Source organism: Rhamphochromis longiceps, linkage group LG7 (assembly GCF_057381845.1).
Source record: "Rhamphochromis longiceps isolate RC_006_pf linkage group LG7, R_longiceps_female_GT1.1, whole genome shotgun sequence".
NCBI lineage: Eukaryota > Metazoa > Chordata > Actinopteri > Cichliformes > Cichlidae > Rhamphochromis > Rhamphochromis longiceps.
In genome coordinates, this window is record NC_140563.1 from 16,010,309 (window position 1) to 16,035,879 (window position 25,571).

The 25,571-nt window shown below is 39.1% G+C and overlaps 1 protein-coding gene across 1 annotated transcript in view; it reads right to left on the bottom strand.

The window, feature by feature from the left end:
• Positions 1 to 265: 265 nt before the first annotated feature.
• The window catches only part of tp53i11b (tumor protein p53 inducible protein 11b), a 43,081-nt gene continuing 17,775 nt past the window's right edge, over positions 266 to 25,571 (bottom strand). The window contains exons 2-7 of the mRNA XM_085412516.1: positions 9,849 to 9,986; positions 5,415 to 5,473; positions 5,209 to 5,257; positions 4,788 to 4,884; positions 3,214 to 3,315; positions 266 to 2,711 (exon numbers count right to left, since the gene is read on the bottom strand). Coding sequence (XP_085268642.1) covers positions 2,578 to 2,711; positions 3,214 to 3,315; positions 4,788 to 4,884; positions 5,209 to 5,257; positions 5,415 to 5,473; positions 9,849 to 9,977 — 570 coding nt within the window. The 5' untranslated portion in view covers positions 9,978 to 9,986 and the 3' untranslated portion in view covers positions 266 to 2,577. The remainder of the gene's footprint in view (positions 2,712 to 3,213; positions 3,316 to 4,787; positions 4,885 to 5,208; positions 5,258 to 5,414; positions 5,474 to 9,848; positions 9,987 to 25,571) is intronic.

A 25,571-nucleotide genomic window follows, 5' to 3' on the forward strand; every position in this document is an offset into this window, starting at 1 on the left:
AGTGAATGGGATGTGTAGAGACTGCACCCTAGCATTACCTGTGCGCAGAAGTCGCTCCCTATCTGCTGGGCGTTAGGTAGGCAGGTATATTTGAAGTTGATCTGCCATTAGATTTAATAACAGGAAATGTGAGGATACTTTTGTTAAATAACTGCAATAGTCCATTGCTAAGAAAACCCCCCAAACCTTTCCCTTTGTGATTTAAGACATACGGTATATTTACAGCCCTATACATATATTGCAAGGACAGCAAAAAACAAGGTGACTGGATACATTGTCAAGTCTTCAAAATAAACAATGGTGTTCTTTATTTCACACTTTGTAATGCAAAATCAATAGCAATGCATTTTTGAGGTACAATATACCACATAAATACATATAAAACAATGCTACAACTTGAAACAGAGTAAGGAATGCTATTCACAACAGTATAACGCATGATGGGTGAAGGAGGGAATAAATAGCTCAACTTGCCATGTCTTCAAACTCAAAGAACACTGGCTGCTTGTGAATGTTTTGGCTAATTTATGTCAGAGAACCAGAAGATGAAAGAGCCATGTCTTTGCCGTCCTCCTCCTGCCTGCCCATCACTTCAAAAATAACCTGCTTTGTAGAGCTTTGAACATTTTCGTAAGGCTGATGATTTGAGGCCTCGCAGTATTGAGGGAAATGGAATGGCATTTCTCTTACACGCCATAATTATCGTGCTAGCCAGGACAGAGCATTTCAGGTTGAGGAACAGAACGTCACGCGGGAGAGCTACATCTAATTAAACCCTGGCAAAAAGGATAATTACTACTTTTCAGGGGTACAGGAGACCTCACCCGTGTTTCGCGTTCCCTATCTGAACTAAAAGTTCGCCCCAAGTAACGAGCACATCTGCCTTCAGCACTGGACTGCAAACCCACAATCACGGGTCACTCCCTTCTAGGGCAGGACTCAGTGTGGTCTTTTGTAACAATACAGACCACCTTTGAAGACCTACAGTATGCTCCCTTTTTTTAAAATTCGAGCTTACAAATGAGTCGCCTGTATTTGGGAGTGTCTCTATCAGGTTTTAGGTGCTGCTGAGTCAACAAACTGGATTGCTGGCACCGCTTCAAAACCAAGCTGAGTTATGATGTACCTGAGGGCATGCTGAGGATTTGGAAGTAGAAATGTACTCAGCAACGGGTGAAAACTGTCAAATATATGATATATTTGTTTTAAAGCACATACAGTATAACTGTCTTATCAATCAGCTTTTCATTTTTAGGGTTTGTTTTTTTGCCATTTTGGTTCATTCAGCCATTTACTGCTTTGCTGTCTTCTGTTTGTGGCAACTTGCTACAAAGTTTTATGGATTATAGATCTTTCGGTGGATTACATCGCATGCATGATGTCAAAACACAAATGTCACTTAAATAGGTACAAAATAAGACACGCCATAATTAGGTGGAGGATTAGAATTGAAAATCATTTTACCCAATACTGAAAAAGTTCCCTGTTTGGTTCACAAGAACAGCACAGAATAGTAAATAATTTTATTTACATATGTACAGGGAGCAGGATGCAGTGTAGATGACTGTTCTTTTAAGTAGTTTTAAGGCAAGACTAACGATATGGTGTATATAAAAAAAGAAAACTGTGCTACATCACCAAAGTACAGCCAGCTCAGATTTGTTTACCTGCACACTGATGTGGTTGTCTTGTAACACTAGCTTTAAGGTAGTCTGAATGTTACTTGGGATAAAGAGTCCCATCTTGTAGTGCACACACAGCAAAGAGAGAACTACTCTGCTCCTCTTGTATGAGTAACTTCACGTGTTCATCAACATTGCATGTATTAATGTCAGTAGTGAAAATATAGTCCAAAATAGTCCACTCAAGGAATAATAATAAGTCCCTGAAAAGTATTTAGATCTGAATATTATTAATGGCCATAACTGAGAGTAAACACTGAACTTTAACTGTTTTTTTCAGTGTGAAAGCTATCAGTTTAGAACAGATTTCATCGTCACTCATTTGGCTTTTTCCGAATCTTAAACCTTGGATTGTGTATTTTGAGTGTTCACTGGAAAGCCGTCAGAAAGCATGCACAAGCTCAGTTATTAGAGTACATAGTGTGATTTAACGTCAACAGCATCAAAACAACAAACAAATGACAGCACAAACTTTTGGTCCTCGAGTGTGATTCAGAAACGGCGTCGATGCAACTTCTTATCAGACACAAAATACTGAGTCGGGAAATCATGAGCTGTACATGAACAATAGATTCAGGTGTTTAGAACTACTCTGTAATGTTAATTAATATTACAAATCAAAGGAATACAGGATTGGACCTCACAGCCCCAGTGAAAGTAGTTTACTTTCACTATGAGGTTTCTTGTTCTTGTTGCAGAGTCTGGAATATGAGACTGTACCCATCTGTTAAATACTGGGGGTTACATTAGGCTAGGTCCTGTGGAAGGGGGCAGGGGGCATTGACTGGCAAAGTAATGCTCCGAGCCCCAATCAAATCATAATCCAAACCTTCTGGCCCCGCATTTGTGATCTGTGCTTAACTGTCCCCACCCTGGAAGTTATCACACAGTCAGCTCAGATCTTCTTTGGCTTACGGCCCAGGTGGTAGTAGTAAGCCATGGTGACCAGCAAGAAGAGTACTCGACTGAGGAGAAGCAGCATGGCGGCGTTGGGAAGGATGCCGATCTCCACTAAAGTGATGGACGTCACTGAAACCACAAATAGAAATTTACTTAAATTAGATATTAAATGATAATAAACAACAATAGCCTCTGAAAAAAAGCATGATCAGCACAATTATCAGTAAATTTTTGATAAAGACAGTGCGTATATGCAAACTCCCTGCTTGTTTTTCATAAAGTATTAATTACCTGAGCAGCTATGAAAGAGAGCAACATGAAAATTGACACTTATGCCAACTATGAAAAAACACACACACAAAAACAGCACCATTTATACCCATACACACAATGCTTCATTGTACATAAGAGCTTAAAAGTACAGTTTTAAGATTTAAATAAAAATGTGTCTAAATTTGAAATACAAGGATGTGACACCTCACACTGAACACAAGAGGGCACTACCTGCACATTTTTCTTTCTGCAAACACTCCCACATGGACAAAAGTAGCCATCCTTTTTCTGCATGAGGCAGAAAAGGATGAAACAAAACAAGATGAAGATAACTTGTAATCTGTGTTGGAAAACTCACCTAAAAACTGCACAGCAAAGTAGCAAGCCTCACTGAGTAGAGTCCACTGGATGATGACCTTTTCTGCTGTGTAGAGTCCGTTCCACATGATGAGGGACAGGCCTGGAAAAGAATGCAAAAATAGGGAATTTATAGGTTCAGGGGCATGGGAATGAAAACAGAAAATAAGAGCAAGCTCGGGAAGGAAGACTCCTACATGTCCGAGAGAATTTCCACTAATAAAACTACAAGAATCTTGACACCATGTGCACATGTTGCTAACGGGGCCTGTTGATTCAGCTCTGACTCTCTGTCTGTGATGACGGGCTTGCGTGCAATCATTTCAGTGCCTGCTCTTCTTCCTGTTCATTTTCCTGAATTTCACTCCCACCTGCAGAGAACAGTGAGGCTATGGAAACAAGAAGGGGTAGGCTGAAAGGTGGGAGGGCTGATGGACTGTATCCTCTCCCTGCCTGGTTCCATCTGTGCAGCAGATGAGACCCCATCATCCGCCCCCTTACTGCACCTAGTCTGATAGGCCATCACCCTCTTTTGCTAATCCCCACAGTGTGAATGACATTTATAATGAAGAAGCCAGTTCAAGGTCAAGCTGGTTCATTCATGTGTTCTTGTAGTGGTTTAGCTGGGATTTGTTCAGATTTTACATTTTTGATTTATCAAGATATGCATAAAACATAGTATTAAGTCTTTCCCTTAGTATTCATGTTATTGAATGCCTATATGAAGTTTAGGTGCTAGCATTTTGACTGATTTAGTAAACTAAATTAAAATGACAACCTCACAAATTGTACTTAAACATTAAGCCTTCTCACTCTCTCTGTCTGTCCTTTGCATATTCTCCCATCTCCCATTACAAACCCTGTGATCACCCGACTGACAGCTCTGTCTCAAGTCAAAACCCATTAAAATAATTGCTCGCATCTCAGACACGTTGTATGCTATGCGTGAGGTGGGAGCTGAGCAAAAATGGCACTTTGTCTCGTTGATGACGTGACATTAAAAAAAACAAACATTTTTAAGTCACTGCAAAAGAGAAAACTGCAAAATATGAATGTAGAGTAATACACTGCCTCCTCTTTTAGTTCCAGGGCACCTCATTCGCACACACAAACTTACTGTTCTGCCACCGTGTACCAACTGGATCCAAATCTTATATATAAAGCTGCAAAAAGGAGGTGACTGTGGCCGTTCTGGAGAACTAGTCTTTTACCTCATAGAGAAACAGAACTTGAATTATAGAGCCACCATTTGCAGCCTGAAGGAAGGATTTTGGAGGAAGAAGAGATCCCTTTATACAGTATCTGAATGCAAGAAGAGAGCTCTTTCTACAGTATCTGAATGAGTGCTTGAAGTGTTTGACTCAAAATGAATACATTAGAAGCTGTAAACACAAGAGGCAGTGCAGTGAGGCAGTGTATATTTTTAGCATGTAAATAAATAAATATTAAAGCATCGTGTCTGCATCAGTGCTGCACGGTCAATGCACTTGTTCATGCAAGTATATTCACACTCAGTAGCATAAATACCTTTATGAATGAATTAGCTGCACAGCTTTCATAAAACTTTGGACTTACTGAGCAATGCTCCTCCGTAAAGGCGAACAGAGATGTTAGTAGTGGAGAGCTCCTCCTCAAAAACGACCTCATATAGTTGGTTGGGAAACACCAGAGCCTGTGTAGGGTAAAAAAAGGAAAAAGCACAACATAGCTTTGTCATATCAGAAAAACAGCACTGTGTGCTTCCCAAAGTCTCCCTATTTTTGAGCTAGTATCACAGGGAATGCCCTGGAGGATAATGTGAATGTAGATGGTGAGGTTAACAAAGGCGGAGCTGTTTCCCCAGATGTCCCTCACTGATATCTTGGAACAGAACCTACAGTAACTCAGCGCTGCGTTTGCATAACGTGGTTTTCACACTTCTAAAAAGATACATTTCTTTCTGCCTTACATTTGAAAATGAAAAGACTTTGAAATTTATCAGTGCAAAACATCTTACCATCAGAGCCATAGCTGTGAAACCCACTGCAGAGATGAGTATCCACACCCTAAAAAGAGAGAAATATGAAATGCTACACCCATCCTGTGAAAATTACAGATTGTAGACTTTGCAAGACTAGCAATGATGCACGGATGACCTTACACAGTCTGCTGTGTTAACTGTGACTGTTGTGATGTTGAGTAACTGAGCAGCTGAAATCTCACCTCAGCCCGAAAGGCTCTCGCACTGCAAACTTCATCTCATTTCCGAGCATCTGACTGATCTATCAGCAAACGAGGCAAGACAAAAGAAACAGGAAATGAGTGATGAGAAGGTAAATGCAATCACAATCATGTCATCATAACAAATACATGTTATGATCACCTTCAGCAAAACCCCACATAACCAGGAAGAAAGAGTACTCTGGAGGTGTATTTAAAGTAGTTAATGGAGAGAAGCACACAAAACAGAGTGTTCAAGAGAAAGGAACAGAGCGGCTGAGTGTTAGAGAAGCATCTCTTAATGTTAATTAGAGACTGTAAATGTTCTCGCCTTTTTAATCGCCTCCTTAAGACTCACTGTATGTCATAATATCTTTTAGGGAATTCTAGACGAATAACTGACTACCATGTCAATGCCACAAGAAAAGCATCATCTGCAACAAATGACTGCTGGCAACAGTAGCAGCACATAATAATCAATTTATAATCCTGGAAGCCTGAAATCGTTAGTGGGAAAAATGTCTGACAAACTGAAAACTAAGTGTGACGTGCCATTTCTTAATGACCAAGTGTTCATTCAAGCCGACTACAAGGACAGATAGCAGTAAATATTTCATGAAATGCCATGCAAACTGATCTTATCACACAGCAATATTCAGAAGATATACAATATCTGATAGGATAAGCATCTCTTATTACAGATGAGAGTAGACCCTGGAATCCTAATAAGCAGCAACTATATTTTCAAACTCAAAGGACCCAAGAGTTATTGGAATTTAAAACTAATTCATTAGCATGCTACACACATCTGACAATCAATTAATCACTTAAAAGGGACCCATTATGCTCATGTCCGACTTCATTTATTTTAAATTGCTGTAGTGCTGTTTTAAGAAGGCCTATTTATCTATACGGCAACATCTCTGTTCACCCACCCCTTCTTCTGATGGGGTGTTGTATGTGCTTCTGCTCGTATGTGCCTCACAAGATCATTTTTATCATAAAGAGATCACAAAAATCTTAGAGCATAAAAAACACATCTGAAAGCATTTACAGCAGGCTGAAGCCTCATCTCATGGCTCAGAGGGATTACTTGCACATATGCTGACCTTATTATCTGAAGGCCTGACCACATTTAATATTAGCATACACCTTTGGAACAGTAACTATATGAAAAAATATGAAAGGAAGCTAATAGTTCAAATTTAATCAAAGAAAAAAGTGAAAACATGTATTTCTTTCAGGATTCATTGTAATTCTATACTGCATTGTTCAGACTGTTGGTTAGATTGAAATAAATAATTTGTGCTTTTACAAACCAAGGTAATTGCTTTTCAATGCACTACATTAGTGTTATGTGTTTACAGAATGTGGATTCGTAGTAATTTTTTTTCCTGTAAGAATAAACAGGAGAAACAAGCCCAGAAATGTTGTTAACAGATTCAGGGTCAGGCTCATGAGCAGGAAGGAAAACAAACTGTCCCAGATAACCACAGAGAGTGAAAATAAATTAATAAACAAACCAAGTTTTCTGCCTGAACGGACAGGAACCCACAGAGAAATTACAACTGTTGGCTGGCTGTGAAGTTGAATTCCTTCATCTAAAACCCTTCAGGTTCCATCATATCCTTAACATGAATGATTTCCCTTCATCATAAAACATTCTCTTCCCTCAAAGGGTTCCGGTGCTGGAGCCAGATGTAGTATCACACAGAACTAAAAATACACAGAAGCAAAAGAGCTCTAAAGAAGAGAAGATGAATCCTTTTCTGGCTACGAGTGTTTACAAGGAACACGGAATAGCTTTCTGTTTGATAAGCCTGTGAAAACTTAATGTGAACGAAACAATGATCGATGTCATATCAAAAAATGGGTTTTCACTGGCTTTTACCTTCTGCCATCTCCCACAAGGTGCATGGTAATAAGTGCAATATCTGGACCATTTTCAAAAGAAAGTGTATTTCAAAGAGTTGATGCATTACATCATACTTATTATGTAATATAACAATATCAGCAAGACCCAATTTCACTGCAGCTGGAGAGAGCTTTTTCCAGGATATCATTAAACATGACTTTTCCTTTTTGCCCTCGGGGCCGAGATGCAACTATAAACGTGTCTGTTGACTTTCTGTGAAATTCACATCATGACGTGAATTTCAAATGTCACCATTTTGAGCACTTCTGTCAAAAAACTATACCTGTTGTGTTTGTTTGAAGAGTTTCCTAAGTTAAATATGTAATTTGCAACCAGACATTTATTTGTAATGCACAGTAATTTGGCATATAAAAATAACCTCATCATGGCAATGACTTTAGATGCAGATAAAAAACACACCACGTTTAAACAAAATATATAAGGGTAGTGATTCATGTGTGTGCATTTGCATCAATCTTTGATGTATACACAAACAGAAGGACTGATGGCCCTGAACTTGTTAAGTATCTTTAGAGAACCCGTGTTCAAAAGCAGCAGAAAGGAAAACAAAGACTTCATGTGCTTGAAGTAAGATGGGGGAAGGGGATTTTTCTTTTTAAGATTCTTAAATTCCCAATGTCTGCTGCAGTCTTTAATTTAGGGGTAGACATGTACATCCCTCATTGCAGTGCAACTGAAGCACCTGTACACGAATCCATCTGTGCCAGCTGTGGTCACATAACCAGGTGAATCACCCTTCCTGTGCCTTTGGTTTTAGGGGCCGTTTTTGACAAGAACACATAAATATTCATGACTGGCATGAGAAATATTCATACTCTGAAAACTGAGCATCAATTGATGGTACCATGGTGGCTTAGGGCAGAATATTGCAGAAGGCAGTTGAGTGGAAAGAGGGAGAAACAGGAAAAGAAATACACAATGTTGTTTGTGCAGAGAGAAGCTATAGTGCAGCTGTTGTGGCCTTGAGTTGTCATCAATCACTCCTTCAGCTATTTAGTAAACAATGAGCAGCTTTTCAGCCATAGAGGATGAAAAATATTCAGCTAATACCAACTAGAGTAGCAGTGCTCTGAAATATCAGTATCTGTCAGTTGCAACATCCCATTACCACTTAAATACAGGATCACTGAATTAAACAAGCTGTCAGTAATGGTGCAGCCAGGTGAGGCATTATCTTTTTGCACAGTAGCACCTAGATAAAGCATTGCAGTAATGCACTACTGTCTTTCTGTCCCTTAAAGAGGAAGAGTATTCTTATCTCTAAGTAGTAGAAGAAGCAGGAAGGCACAGTGAACAGAGTGCAGGAGCACTTCCTTCCATTGTTTACTTAAACCACCGGGATGGAGTCAACTGTTTCCTCTATATATAAAAAAAAAAAAAAAAAACTATGTATGGCAAGGATAAATGGAACAACAAGAGTAAGCACAATGGAGTAGAATAAGTGAACAATTATACTGTCACAGTAACAATTAAATTCTAATTTAGTTCAATGTCGAAGTTAAACAGGGAAACACATTTTTTCAAAACAGCACGTACAGTAGATTCCATTAACCAAACTGTTGTTTTACTGTGGTTTGTATACCCTGTTGTTGGTTCAGCCATTACAGTGAATATGCAACCCCAAGACTCAAGAGAGAGGAGCAACTGCCACATTCGTTTCTGTCTTTATCATACCGTCCTGGAAAGGTTTCTGAGTGGCAGATGTCAGGGTTAGGCTCCGTGCTAAAACATTGAGAGAGAAAACAAACACTCAGGAGAGCTGAGAAAAAGGGGGCTGACATCACATCACGAACTATCAGCCACCACCGTATGCCTGCTCCCTTCTGTTCTGTCCCTTTTTCACACTTGCATGTTAATGAATATTTCAGTGAGGAACAATCTGCTATGCCTATGCTCACTGTAATGAGGTCTGATAATGACAAAAATGTATAATAATAATCTGAAATCTTGAAATCTGAGCTCAGTGAAATGGAATAAATTATTGTCAGTGTGCAACTGTGGAACTTGATATTCAAATATGATACTCTGTCTCCTAACATATATCTGATTGTGTGCTGTTGTGTTTTGGTATGCACCGTCTATACTGATGTGCTAATGCATGGGAGGCAGAAAGAGAATACATATGAGATGCAAGAGGCAGGAAGTCTCTCAAGGGACCAAGCCACATCTCAGTGGAGCTGCCAGAGCTTGTTGGATTACGTGATCTAGATTTACTGATCCATAAAGAGCAAATGCAGACAATGGGACACGAAGAGAGTGATGAGCCAATTAGCAGCCCACTGTGGCTTTTAAAAAGAATCCATAGCTCTTCTCAGGGCTAGTAAACACATTTGTGGTGGAAAGTCATTTTGCTTTTCCAGTAGTTTAACTGGTGATAGTTAACAAATGCACTCATTTCTAACCAAGCTGCTTGTTGCACTAATGCACAAGCCATTTGATTGTACATTAGCGCTTAGATTGAGTCAAACTCGCTGGAATATGTTTATATGATGTAATCTGACCTTTGAGCGGTGCACTTCGCCATCGTCGTCCTCGCCACCGACTCCAAGGATCTTCCGGCTCTTCAGACGGCTTATCAAGTCCGTCTGACTGTGCTTCTTCATTAGAGGAGCAGGAGGTTTAGATGCCATGGTGCACACCTGACACGAAAATAAAAAAGGAGACACATGGATGGTGTCGTTAGAGGAGATAAAATAATATGAATTACTACTTAATAAGTAGGACTGAAAGAGGAATGAAAGAGGATGGATTTAATTTTGTTTTTCCCTAGACCATTTATATAATAAACATCAGTGGAGTTCTCCCGTCATCATTTTACGCCTCTGTCTGAAGACGACATCGCTATCACATGGGGCAGGAATAGGCATCAACCAATCTACAAATAATTCCCTTGAGGATGTGACTTATGCAACACAATTACGTAATCCGGGTGTAACAAATACAGGCAAGCCATAAAACCTTCCTCTTAAGTCAGACTGGAAGCAGGAGCCAGCTGCCCCCTGTATCTGCTGAGAGCCCAACAGACGCAGGTGGCTGCTTAGAGAATCACAGCATCTAATAGTGACACACATATAGACTCACACGCGCGCACACAGGGGCGTAGCACAGAACTCTGGGCCCTGCACATAAGCAGTCTATGTGAACCCCCTTTCTTTCTCCTTGTTTTATTTTTATTTTTTTTTTTCATTTTAATTAATTAAGCCAACCACTGTATGCAGTAATCTGTAGGGTTCATTAGGGTAGCCCCCAATGAACTGTTCATATACGGTATATGAACAACCTATGATGCGTCCTTAGAATTCAACCTTAATATCTGGATATACTGTAGTCTTTATCACATCGTCACTGCATGTATGCTTCATCACAGAGTAAAGCATACAGGATTGATACAGGTTAATATATTAACCTGCTTTATAGCCCAATACAGTTTTCAATGTTTTTGGCACTAAAGCAAGTCACAGGCCACAGGTCAAGGCAATCGACCTATAATTAATAAATGTGAAAGTTCAATTAAATCTCCAAAAATATATGTTTATGAAGCTATAACAGTAAAATTACAGCTCTTGGTGGGAGTAGGCAGAATAACAGTATTTTAAAAAGCACTGGATTGAATTAGTTTTATAAATAGGACATAAAATGGAGATTTCGTGTTAGTGTTCCTTTGAGCTCATAAAACACAAAAGATGTCATATATGTCGGTCTGATATTCTTGCAGATACTAGATGATTAAGTATTACATAAAATTATGGTATTAAGTTGTGCTGGTCCATTTTGAGAACTATATTGTTACATCTGGCAGTGGCTCAATGTTTAACACGTGCTTTTTTTTTTTTTTTTTTTTTTTAAATGTTAACAGTCTCCTCTCTTTAGTTTCTTTTTGGACACGGTGCGCATTAGCAGTCACCTAGATAGAATAAATTAGCTATGGTGTAAAGGAGAGTCAAGTGGGGGTCAATCTGTAATTTGTAACAGGTGAAAGTGGAATGAAAGCTTTTTTTTTGTCTCAATTTATTCAGGCAGTTTAGTTATTGCTAATTGTGTAGAAATAACAAAACAAAAAAATCAAACACAATCAAACTCTTCATTGCAACTCCACTTCAGCTGAAATTAACCCTTGGTAGTTAAAGTCACCACTTCCCCCACGACGCCCCTGCACACATACATGTGTTAATTATCTTGCAGACGTCACTTACTGTCCACAAGAGTGGATGTAAATGCCAGTGGCAAAAAACAAACAAACATGTAATTCATTTCTTGCCCTTGCTGGCTATGGACTGTGACAGGAGGTTACACTGCAGCAGTCCTACTGATCAGCATTAATGAGAAGTGGCTGCAGACTCAATGGGCAACCAGTAGGCAAATCAAAAGTCATCATCACGGACTCAATAACGTAACCTCCACAGTGATTAAACTGGAAGCAAAGAGATATGCACACATGTACACGATGGAACGGCCCGTCCGAAAATTGATGGCTTCTCTACAGGGCAGCTCTCTGGAGAAGTCCGATGAGAGCAATTACAAAGACAGAATCTTTAACAGAGAGCCTTGTCCACAGGAAAGGAAAACAATTTGTACCAACAGGAGACAGCTCAAAGTATTCAGCTTTCCACCCACTGGGAAGTATATCATCACAGTTAAGCTGACAAGGCAGAATCTGAGTTATAAAACTACTACAGTTGGTTTTTTCAAGGTCACACTGGCAAGCTAAGCTGCACAGAACCACTTACAACGTACAAACACATTGTTAACACTCACACATGCCAAAGCACTTCAACACACCTCAGCAATAAAATATAGAACAACTGTATGACACAAATCAGGAAGCATACCAACCTTTTAATTTATGAAGCTTTGTAGTTTTGTAAAAAACTTGTGTCTTAGACAGACACATAATAGCAATAAATGTATCTAATATATATTTTAGGCAAAGGAGAAAACTTTAATTTACCAGTAGCTGCAGTGTGTGACTAAAGAATCAGTTTTTCCACATTTCTACCATGAGAAATTTTTGTTCCGCTTCCCAAATTGTCATCTTAAAAATAATACTTTTTATTCAGTTTTACTTTCCTTTCCATCATCTCAAAAATGAAATAAAATAAAAAAAGCAACACGGCAAATCACACATGTAATCACTTTAACTTGTCTTGATTCATTACATGCAATTCGTATTCCTTTGTATTTTGTCAATTCATATAATTCTGATATTTAGTTTTGTGTGGCATACCCAGAACAGTTATATGCTAAGGTGTTGGTCTAAGTGCATTCCTGTGTCAGATATGTGTAGTAGGGCATGGCAGCAATCCCTTGTATTGGTATGCACACACAGAATAGGATTGCAAAGGTCAGTAAAGGTTACACAGCATGTTTACAGGCTTCTGTTGTCCATTTTGTCCCCCACACAGTGAGCGAAGTACAAGACTTTCCCCTTTTTCTGTAACAATCAACAGGAGGAGGCGCAAGAAAGAAAGAACGGGGAATGGAAAGTAATCAGTGCAGGTAAATCTATTTTCACAATGGAGAGGGGTAATCTTTCTGATAAAAGGGCCTCCCCAAACCCTGTATACAATGGCTGGAACTTGAAGCAAAAGAAGTATGCAGGCTTTAATTCCAGCCGTTCCACACACCGATAATCACAACACTTCACGAGAACAGAGGAATATTTTTTCCTCAGTTCTCTTTCAAATCTTTCCTTTTTGCCAGTTGTAAAGTCTGATGCAAAAATCCATTAGTGCTTTCACACATTTGCTTTTTATGCTTAAAGGAACTGGTGCCCACTCAGAATAATTGCAGTGAGACATTTGCCTCAGGCTTAATTATATTTTCTGGGGAAATACACAATTAGATTACTTACACCCCCCCTGAAAAAAACAAAACAACTTTTCTACTTTCCAAGTAGCAAAGTTAAACTGTTGGTGTATGATGATGGTCCCAGTGTGCCAAATTACAGTGCAGCTACTGTAACAAGATTACTAGATTACTGCACAGCCACAAGTTGTTAAATTATAGTTTAGTTAATATATTGTTCAGGCTATTCTACCCTTATGCCCTATTCTCATTCAGTACAGAAATACGACCACTTCTGTTGTGTACTTCTCACTCACAGAAAAAGTAACCGGGCAAATCATTTGCTCAACTTTCATGTGGACTCGACTGAGCCACAAAGAGAAAGCAGACCTTGCATCATGTCCCTGTAAATGATGGAAAACCTAAGCAATGGCTCTAAAGCCCCTCGACTGTTGATTTGCTCCACTATCGTGACCCTATCAATATCTGTAATAAAGCAGTAAATGAAGCGCATTTCACTGCATACATTAGTAAATCCCACATTTCTCCCACATGCAATAATGTCCCTGCATGTCTCTCCCTTTGGATCTCCCTACAGGCGCTCCTTGACTTACAAGTGTAATGCCGATGCAGTTGCTTAGCAACTGCCAATGGACCAATTGCTTCTTCATTATTGAAAGCACCTTTCATGACTGAAGACACCTTTGATGACAACGTCTCTGCCGTCATTCTCCTTGATGTAGGAAGTGACATTTTAGGAATTTTTAAAGAGACTTTGATCCGAATCCCATTAACTGCATTGGAGGCATGATGTCCTGATGAGTGGCTTCTTGTGACAACCAAAAACCTTAAAGTGGAAATACTTGCTCTTTAAATCTCAAAAGTTGAAACAAGACTGAATAAATTAGGTACTTTGTAACAGCTAAAATTAAATATAATATTTAACAGTTCACATGTAATCTCAGTTACTCAGCAGGACACCAAGATAAGAGAAGTATGAAAAGTAAAGACGAAGGAAGGGTCATGTAAAAATAATCAATTATTAAGCAAGCTGGGAAGCACAAATAAAGAAAACAGATACAAGTTTATTATTTTGGCACCTAACAGTGAAACAATGGACCCAAACACAAGAAGAGCTCATGAAACTGTGATATTATATTTTTACAATACTTATAGGCATGTGAATTTAATACACAACAGGTGTGTGTCAGGAGAAAGACCAGATTAGTCTACCAGAAGTCAAGAATGAACCAAATCTCCCATAGTCTGGGACTAGCAATATTAGAAACAAACAAAACCCTCTCAGTTCATTTGCAGGCTTTGTGACAGAACATGTGCCGTAGAAACGAAAAGCTGCTAAACACACGGAGGAAGATATTGTGGAAAAGGTGTGAACTCCGGACAAATCTCTGGTTAGCAACTAAAAAGATGCTCTGTAAAATATAATTGTATCATAGGAACAAAGCAATGTGTGGGTGTGAAGGAGCAACTGTGAACAAATGTGCTACTCAAAATAAGAAAGCAGATCTTACAGCCTGCTCTTCTTCTCTTTTTCCACAAATAACAGAAGATACAGTTGCTCAGTAGCCTCCAAATCCCCTCACCACCACATTTTGAATATCGACAGCACCATATAGTGCCAACAGCAGACAGCACACAAATTAAAGCCTCCACTAAACAGACTCTAGAAACAAGAGTGAGTAGTTTTTCCCCTCAATGAAATGTCCATCTCTTATAACCACCAATAATCATTTACAGATCTTCATAAACATATTACTGCATTGATTTCTCATTGCTCTGATGAAAACTGCTGCTTCCACAAAGGTAAGGACAGTCTTTTTCTCGCCAACTAAGATAAAGCTTCCTAGACCCTTATTGGACTTCAAATCTTCTAAGCCTAGAGTTACATGTCTTTTTTTGAATTTGGAGCCGCAAAGTGGTGACTAAAATCAGAAGCGGGGGTTGTAACAGTGGAACGCAAAGATTTGAAAGTAGGATACTGCTTCAGCCCTAATCGGTGTATGTCAGTCGCATGGTTCACACTTTAGGACGACTGCTATTAGTTACCAGAAGATGAACAACAGATATTCAGAAATTTTTTCCAGACTAAGAATGTCACAGTCACAACTTTATTGTGCTATTTTTCTTTTGTTAGTGAAATATCACGATGACTCCTGAATGAACTGGCAGATAATTTGTCAGAGATATTCAAACCTGGAACGTGTTAATTCTGAGACATTTTTGCAAATGAACTCCAGACCATTTATGGAGAATTAGATCCAGAACAAAGCATAGTTCATTTTAGCGCTGTTCGATATCGGATGACAATATAAAAACATCTATCGTTTCATTTTCTGCTAACGTTTGTTTCGTGGTGTCGCAAAATAAACTGTTTACAGCAATATTTTTTCATCATTTTGATGGTCACTGTAGTGGTTACATTAATTTCTTAAAGTTCTCTCTTTCTCTTATATTTAATATAACCACACTACCAACGGACAAGCGCCTGTTTTTATGCGTTGTGTTAGCAACAAAGACGGTAAAACCACCGCGTGTCCGCTTGTTTATGTTCCACATAAACCTTTCACAATAAAGCTCAAGATCCTGTTGAGACTTTTCAAAATAAAACGAATCACGTGAAAGATTATGCAGAATATTTACCGATGAATAGCAAAAAAGAGCCGTCAGGTGCTAAAAAATAAACCTTAGACTCAAAGGTTAGAACAGGCTTTTCCCCGCAGCACCCTGTGTAATAAATACAAAGAAACGGCGGCCTTTACAACGTGTGTCTAAAAATGTTTCGTTTCATGCATCGGTTAAAACACTTGACTCCAGGTACACGACGCCCAGCTGGAAACATTTCACGCAAGTCGAGCTGCCCGAGATTCACAGAATTTACAGAAAATGTAAAATTTTGGTGATTTATATCATTATCGGGACGATAGAAGTCTTATATCGGGATATGAGATTTTGGTCATATCGCACAGCCCTAGTTCATTTTACATACTTAGTAACAGGTGGAAATCCTCTGGTTTAGGCTATAGGAGTGACATTAGGAAGCAGAAGACATAACTCCCGCTCACTCACTAGACCTTTTACTATAGCACTGACTATTTTATCAGTTGGTTCTCACATACAGCTCTGTCAAGAAAGAGCCGACACTGAAAATAACGGCACCGACTTTCTCTGGTAGCATCGGCAGGTCAAAGTTGTCATGTAATCGGCACCATTACACCATTACAAAACTTTATACAAATTCAGGTATCAGGTATCCCCTAGTGACTTGTCATTCACTGACATTTGTGCAGACGTTAATGTTTTTGAACTTTAGAGCCTGATCCACAGTCCTAGTTTTATTTATTCTACTTCCTTGCAAAAAAGACTCAAAAGGCCAACTTAAAAGCCACAGGCAACACACAATATGCTTGAATATGGGAATAACTCATATTTTGAGACAGATTCAGAATCCATTTATATTACTTACATAAGAAGAGATAGACTGTGTCAGGAATCAAAGAAAGCCTCTCTCTCCTCACTTGTGTACATCACACAGATGGCCCTGAGGGATTCAAAGCTATTCCACTATCTGACCCTCATTTCTGTCAGAGTATAGTGGCTCCTTTCTTATTACATTTTTTTTTTATATTTTACAGTGAGCATTATAACCTCACAGAGCCTCACTCTTCATCTTGCCCACTCATTGATGAAATAGTTTACATCAAAATGACATCTGGCGCTTTCATGTCTTACTATTAACATGCATTATCACCTCTTAGTGACTAAAAAGACAAATTAAAAATGTGCTGATTTGCTTGTTGAAGGACAAAGTAAGTGGAAAATTATTCTGACAACAATTTGTAACTGCATTACCGCATCATGGTATCTCTGATTATGTGTGACCACATCCAATTTCTGGGGAAGACAAAGGGCAAAAAGGTTTTCCTTCATGCAGACTAGTGCTCCAGTCTCTCGTCTTTAAGTGTTCAGTATTTCCCAAACACTCTCAGATAGTTACTTAATGGTAATGAGATAATTCACTCCAGCAAACTCCCAGAAACATTCACAAGATCTGTGGACAGATCTACTTATGGTTTGACTACGAGTTGGATATTCAAGGTTTATTCCAGGGAGACTAGCTCTACTGGCTTTTGTGTTTTGACATAACCCATAGCTGAACTGCAAACTGCCTTCAGAGTACATTAATCCAGGGTTCAGTAAACGCCTGCAGTTTGGTTCCAACTATTCATACAAAGCAGATAAAAGCCTTACTGTTTTCTGATCTGCTCCCTTTTTAGCTGATCTCTATCAGAGAAGCTATTTAGTCAATTTCTCCCTTGTAAAGATTTATTTTTGGGGAAAAAATAACTAAGGAATATAATACACTTACTTTTAAGTACTGGCTTTCTGTGATATAAAACAAAAAAAAAGTGGCGAAAAACTCAGTAATTCTGAGTTTTAACTGCTTTAAAAACACTCCATTTAATTTTGTTGATAAATCAACACAATCCTGACACATTCAGAACTAAAATGGATCTAGTTGGATTTACTAATACTATTTACACATTATCAGTACTCTTACCTGTAACCATTTTCTTAGGATGGTAGCTTCCTGTTAGCAGTCACTCAGTTTTATAGCTAGCTCCTTTAGCATTTTTAACTGCTCAATAAAACTATACCTGACTACAATTAATTACAGCACACTAATGATTCCATCATCAGTGGTAGAGCTAAGTGATTTCAAAAAAATTTGCGATTACAATATTTCTGTTGATATTGAGGAAAAAATTACAGACTCACCGTTTCATTGACGCGTGCAGCCAACAGCATTTATAAGTTCAAAGAAAATAAGGGAATTTTCTATCACCTCCCCATCCAATGAGCTATCATCACTGATGACACTACCAGATAAACTCTTAGGTTGATAAGTGGAGGGACATGGATCCCAACTATATGTCTATAATATCCAGCGGTAAGGGTTGGAAAATAAGGACCAGTTCCAGTTAAGAGCCGCCACCAAATTGCCCAATTCCTTGAATCCGTGCTGACATGTTTTCCTGAAAGTTAAGCACTGCTAAACAATGACGTCAAACTCATGTGAGTGGAGCCACTGCACACCTGACTCTCTCTCTCTCTCTCTCTCACACACACACACACACACACACACACACACACACACACACACACACACACACGCCTGTCTGCTCTTTTTCCTACAACATGTTCGCACAGTTGAGTTAAACCAGAAATCTTTGAGGGACTACTCCCCAATATCCACCAAACACAAACCGGTAACCAGAATCTATAATCTATAATGACAAAGGTATGAAGAAAAGCTTCAACATCCAAGTACATTAAAACTCAGACTTCTTCAAAGTAATTATTCCCTTTCTTGACCAATGCTGGCTCTGATGTAGATGAAATTGCAAATGAGATTCAGTTGTGTGGCAAAAGGGCAGAGAAAAGAAGATGGGCAAGGAAGCAACAAAACTGATAGCTGGTGATACACAAAGGACAATCGAGAAGGCCAAAAATTCCTGTCTTGAGTCAAAACAGACCACCAACACAGGCCCTGGATACTTTACTCTTTATAGCACAGGCAAGATCTGTACACAGTTGGTCTGAGAACAGAAAAGCTCCTCGGTTACTATCAATGGATTATTGTGCTGACTCAAACAGATGATTACTGTCAGATCATCTGAGGACAGTTACCATGGAATGAACTTGCCCTAATGATTTCTGGGATTTGGAGTTTCCCTGTCCAATATTCAGTTATTACATAACCTAGCGGAGGGGGGAGTATATTCTTTTATAGGATGACCTACTCCATCCCAATTACGTAAGGGAAGCTTATTGTCCCAGTCATCATTGTTATTGTAAGATGTTACCACAAAATCTTTTTTTAAACAGTATAAATCTGTTGTAAAACCTGGTCTCACATATTGTGATATATCAAAGAGTGCATCAATAAATTTTGGCTTCCAGTGGTTATGAAACCAAAATATTTGGGACAAAAATAATTATTGTTCAAACTCTCTCTCTGTTTTCAGTTTGAGCTAATATGACCCCCCTGGTCATAAAAAAAAAGTAAAAGTCTTTGATCAAGAAGATCCATCTAAAGGAAATAAAACTAAAGATTGTAACAATGAACCATTAGAAAGTTCATTAAGAGTTCCCTGTAGCTGCCTTTGTCTCTGGAGCATTCAATCTCTCAGTCCATTTTTGGTGGCACGAAACAGTCGGTTGTGATCTTTGTCTCTTATGTGGCTACTGTGCAGGTCTCCTGAAGTAAACAGGTCTGATGGTGCCTGAGGCTCTCTTCGCTCCCATCTGCATCCATGGATATCCCGCAGTGAAGGCAGGGACTGAACTTGGCCTTGATAGGTTGGTTATATTTTAAGAAACACCCCTTAGCCAAAGCCTAATTTTTTTTTTAAACCCCCAAATGTATGTATTTGCATGTCATTCACATGATCTCTAAAGTTAAAGAAAATCCCCTATAAAAATATGTTAATACGTTAATGAATACCTGATTTAAACCAATAACATCTGTTGCTACATTTGCTGTTTGATTCAATTGGTCTTGCTGTTACTCTCCTCACCACTGGCTCATGCCCATGTATACGGCAGATAATGCATGCATATTATTTAATAAATGTGGCAATCAATTTTGAACATTCTGCCTCATCAGCCCTGGACTTGAGAGCACAGGCTGTAAACACAAAGCAATATCAAATGTGATCTCTCAACACCAGCAGCTTCATTACTGGGAGAAGAACATCAGCTATGTTAGAATAAATTTACTTTGCATTAATTCTAATTGCGGCACAGTTTGTCAAGGCCCTTATTTATACTCCAGTACTGAACAGTCTGGAACCAGTACCAAATTAATGCCTGCTCTCAAATGATAGGAGATGCACCGACTACAATTTGTGTTTTGTTTTTTAATAAAGGCTAACCTGCAACTTTCACCATGATTTTCTAAGAACCATTACTGTCAGCGTGCACTCAAAATTTTTAAACTTCTTCTCTAATTTGATTCTCTAATTAGAATAACACATTGCTCAGTTAATATTTTCTGTACAGTGACTTAGAGTAACCTCTACCTCTTTTACTCAAACAAGTTGCAATGTTACATAGTTAAACACTTTTTTAACAAATAAAATCCAACTGAGAATGCACTATTTTACACTTAAGGTTTGTGAAGCAGCTCAGCACCTACAGCCCTAGCATGAAGTGGAGCTTATACTTAGAGACACCATCAGTCCATGCTTCTTTGAAGTTTGATTGAAGTCCAACTAAAGGGTTCATGCATAGCTTGTGTACTATAATGTTTTCTCTCCATGTATGACAAATAAATGCAGACATCACAAAAGTGAGGATTCACATCACTCAGAGCCAAGCAGACTCATCAATCTGTAACATATGCATTTGCATTATGAGTAAAATAGATATATTTATCATATTATGTATTCTATTTAGCCCCCCCCCCCTTAGACAGGGACACAGGTAAACACAGTTAACCAAAGTTACACTACCATGAAAAATGCCGTGAATAGGGATGGGTATCGAAAACCGGTTCTTGTTGAGAACCGGTTCCCACTGTTTCAATTCCTTGGAATTGTTTGCCATTTTTGCAAACAATTCCCTTATCGATTCCAGTCACCCCGAATGACGTCACCACGTTGCGGAGCGTCAACTTGCAATACTTGCAAAGTAGATATTTCATTTAAGGGAGGAAACACTACGAATATGCAAAAGCATTTGCTCACAAAACACGTGATAACCTTAAATGAATGTCGTGTTTTTAATTCCGCTCCGGACTCGTGAATCTCAACCCAGCAGCAGCGGTAACGTTTGCACGTCCTCTCCCGTTAATGCGGCAGGTAACTAATCAACTAACAGTGCATATTATGTTAGCGCGATCTGCCTTATTACAAAACCTGCCATTGCTGTGCATTTAGGTGACCATGATGAGAGAGACAGAGTCTGGCTGGCTCTGATGCTGGCAGTTCTCGCTGCAGTCTACCGGTAGCGTCTCCTTTCAGGCCAGGATAGACGAATGTCACCGAGCAGTGACTAAGTTTGTGGTAAAAGGCTTGCACCTGTTTGCCACAGCAGATGCCCCGATTTTCGGTAAGTGAATGTGTTTAATTGTAGGCAGGGACATTACTGAATATTCTTGTGTAATTGCTACAGAATAATTTATGTTATACTTTGTTATTGCTACAGAAGAATATTTATTTTATTATTTTACATTTACAATTTCTTTGCCCGGGGACCCTGTGACACCCCATTGAAGAGCCATAGGCTGTGGATCTCTTAAGATCTCACTGCTGGGTTTGTAAGGCCATGTTACTCCGAAATTTCTATCTTGTTCAAAGAGAAGATATAAAACAAAGTTCTAAGCTAATCGACCTTAGTGTTCTCTTTTTTAAAAAGAATTGATAAAGAATCGAATCGTTAAACAGAATCAAAAATGGAATCGGAATCGTGAAAATCTTATCAATACCCATCCCTAGCCATGAAGCTATTCTTCCTTTTCTCTCTGTCTTATGACTAGGGCTGCCACAAACGATTATTTTGATAGTCGACTAGTCACCGATTATTTTTGCGAATATTCGACTAATCAGATCATGCGTCCATTGGACGTAAAACGTACAGCTTATTGCACCACCACCCGAGCATCTCACACTTCTGATAATCAGTTGTCTGCTTGACGTTTATTCAGCTGTGTAAAAACTATAACTTTAATCTCAGCCAAACCGATTTACTCAGGAACAAATAAAATACTGAAAAAAGCCAAACAATAACAGTTTTAAGTTATCTAAGTGACTTATACATCACGTTTAACCTGAGTAGCGAAAGATGGCGGTGGGTTTGAAAATGATTTGCCGGGAGTCCGGTGTTCTCGCCGGCTCTAGTGAGCCTTGAACCCCGGCTCACTATCGAGCTGGTGGGTAACAGACGTCTCAGAAAGCGTTGGAGCGCTTTTGAAAATATGTGGTGTCTTGATAAACTGAGCAGATATTTGAGGTTTACACAGCTACATTCTTGCCTGAAAATATATTAAACGTTTATTTTGTGACCCAGAAAGAATAATAAGAGTAATATTAAACCTAACTAGTTGCCGCCGTTGTTGGAAACTGAGCAGGGCCACGCTATGAATTCTGGGATAGGTTGGGCCACGAAGCGACCCATCCTTCAAATCTGAGGAAATGAAGGGCGCGTTTGTCGGCCGCATTTGTCGGAGTCTTCGAATTTGTCGTGTCGCTGTAAAGTAATCTGCCTGCGGGCACACGAGTTTGCGGTTCCTGAATTTGGACACAGCTACGATACCGGACACAGCTTCTTCTTCTTCGAGGTTTAACGGCCGCTTGCATCCTCGTACATGCAGTGCTGCCATCTTCTGTTTCAGTCCGTTATTACACTCTTAAATCCTACTACTTATTCCTGCGTCTTTTGGGATCTTACAAAGCTTCAAACGACGCTTCGACTATTAAATTAGTCGTCAAAGATTTTAATAGTCGACGTAATCGTGACTAGTCGACGTGGCAGCCCTACTTATGACGCACATGAATCTGTGTTTACATTCACGCACAGAGTTGCTGTAGTTTGCTTTTGCAACATCCATATGCATAAATAGATAGATGTATAATATATGAATGTATCACAGTTGAATATTACACACCCGCTCTTTTTTCAAAAATAATTTCTGCCAGATATTTTCATCTAATCAGCCCAATTTACTAGTTGCATGCCGCAAAAAAAAGAACAGTGAGGGACAGCAGTACAAGTGAAAAAGCTTTGTTATTTATCAAATAATGTGCAACACAGCGGTGTGCAAGTAAGGTAGGTGGCTTATGTTTACCATCTGTTACACTGGGGCAATGTGGGGGATGAAATTGAGAGGGAGAGACTCTTCTAATATGAAGCCACAGAGGGCTGCCAGGCATTGTTGGGGTTTCTATCTCTGGAATCACTCTTTACACAGCAGGCTAACTGTGAAGCTATCGCAGAAGCTGCAGAATAGAGTGCCGACACTTGGCGTACACGCACACCTGGGAGAGGAGGGGGGGGGGGGTTCAGCACACACGGAAAAAGGATGAAATGAACGAGCTCCCGCCTTTAAATGTACACACGACAAAAATAACACAATGCTCTATGACGCCGTCTCTGCTGTAAGACACCAACCAGTAATTATTACTACTTACACATAATTATTATTTTTGCTGTTTAATTTGCTCATCTGTGCAGCAGCAGCATATTATTACACTGACACTATGATTTTTGGACTGTACTACATTAGTTTTAAACAGGCGTACCAAATAAACAGGCAACTCTGAAATCTGGAGAGTTTACTCAGGAGAACTGAAGGCCCTGGTGGTGTAGCACAACCACAGGTAGCTTGAAATACCAGATGTCAAATGCTTGTTGTCCAGAGTAACTGTTAGCCAACCATAATTAATAAACGAGCTAATGAGGCAAGCTTTAATGACGCACTACAAATGGTTATTAGTGGCTAAAACTCTGCATGCCCAATTTTCCCCAAGAGACTACTGCCACATTACAGGAGAATTTTGAGTATTTCATGGGAAACTCCAAATGATTCAGCATTAAAGCACTAAAGTAAAAAAAAGGGTTGAGTTAAATCACTTCATCCATAATGATAACAGTTTACTAACTACAATCCTGTACGCTTTACTTTTTTTCTTTCGCTTGTTTGAAGACAGCTTAAGATAAGATAAGATAGAACTTTATTAATCCCTCGGGTGGGTTCCTCTGGGAAATTCGATTTCCAAAAAAGCACAGCACCGACAGAAGTTACAGAATGTTATTTTTTATATATATATATATATATATATATATATATATATATATATATATATATATATATATATATATATATATTAGGGGTGCAACGATACACAAAATTCACGGTTCGGTTCGATACTTTGGTGTCACGGTTCGATATTTTTTCGATACAAAAAAAATGTTCATGCCTTTTTAATTTGTCATTTATTAAAATTATAAATATATATTTTAACTCAAAAGTACAGTTTTTAAATTTAACCCTAACCCTTGTGCGCGTTTTTTATTTTGACAGCGAATGCGCACCTGCGGACCACTTATGTGCAGCCCTGGTTATTTAGCTCGTCATATTGCAGCCACAGAAATTCTTTTGTCCATGAAACCATGAAGCTGCACTTTCTTTTTGCCTTATAGTCTGATTTGTCATAACTTCTCCGTTTTGTGGTAAGCTTTTCTTTGGCTGTCACTTCTTCACCCTGACCTGTCTTATTTGGCTCAGCAGAACTAAAATATATATCTGTCTGTGAAGGTTCTCAGTCATCCAGGTCATCGTAGTCAAATATATATCCTCCTGCTTTTACACACGCACTCACATAAGCTCAGCGATTCTCTGCGCGATCAACCTCTCACATGTTTAAGCTTGCTGCGGGAGATTTCACTTGTCATGTTTGCATAGTAAGCTAACGATTAATAAGACGATGTCAGAGGAATTGGTGCACAAATTTTCATCACTCACAGATCAGTGCTGTCGCTCTCTATACACAGTTCGCGCGATTGCAAAGTGAAAGCAAAAAAACAAGCGCAAATTCAAACGCGATTTCAATATGTCACATATTGACAGTGGCTCACCGATGCCAATGACATAATTACCCAGCTACATTTCTGAAAGAATGCAAAAGCATTGACATATATTTTTCTTCCTACAATAGCCCGACGGGCAGGGAAGAGATAGATTTTGGTAGCCCGACTGAAAAAAATCGCTAGCCCCAGGACGTCGGGCTAGCGATATTGCAAGCCCTGTATCTGATTGAGGAATCACTCATCTTTGGAAAAGAGAGTTTATTACAGAGAAATGTCTCTTTCCAAAATAAAAGCTATACTATCCGCTTCTTCTGGGCTATATTCTCAGCAGCATAAGGAGAATCACGTGCTAACAGCTGTCTAAATGACTCGGCTAAAGTTAGTAGCATGCTTGTTGTTTTTGTCTTTGCACTAGGAGCACTAGGTGAAACCCTCCATGCATGGTAAGGAGCTTTCTTGTCTTTATGTCAGTGGCTTCTATCTCCTCCTTTGGCCAGCCTATTACCCCATCAGGTACCCTGATGACGGGCAGGGCGTACGTGTTGACCCCTCAGGACTCTCTCTCTCTCTCTCTCTCTATATATATATACATACATACATACATACACACATATAATATAAACAAATATAAAATAAAATATACAAAGGGGATAAATAGAATAAATAGGAATAAAAAATAAAAATACAAGTGAATTGCACATTTCAAGTATTGAGTCTATTGCACTGTTGACTATTTACAAAAAGTATTGCACAAGGTATTGTACAGTGAGGTGAAGAGGCACTACAGCTTAGTTGTTCCCCCCTCCTTTGTCCTCCTGTTTCCCCTCCCT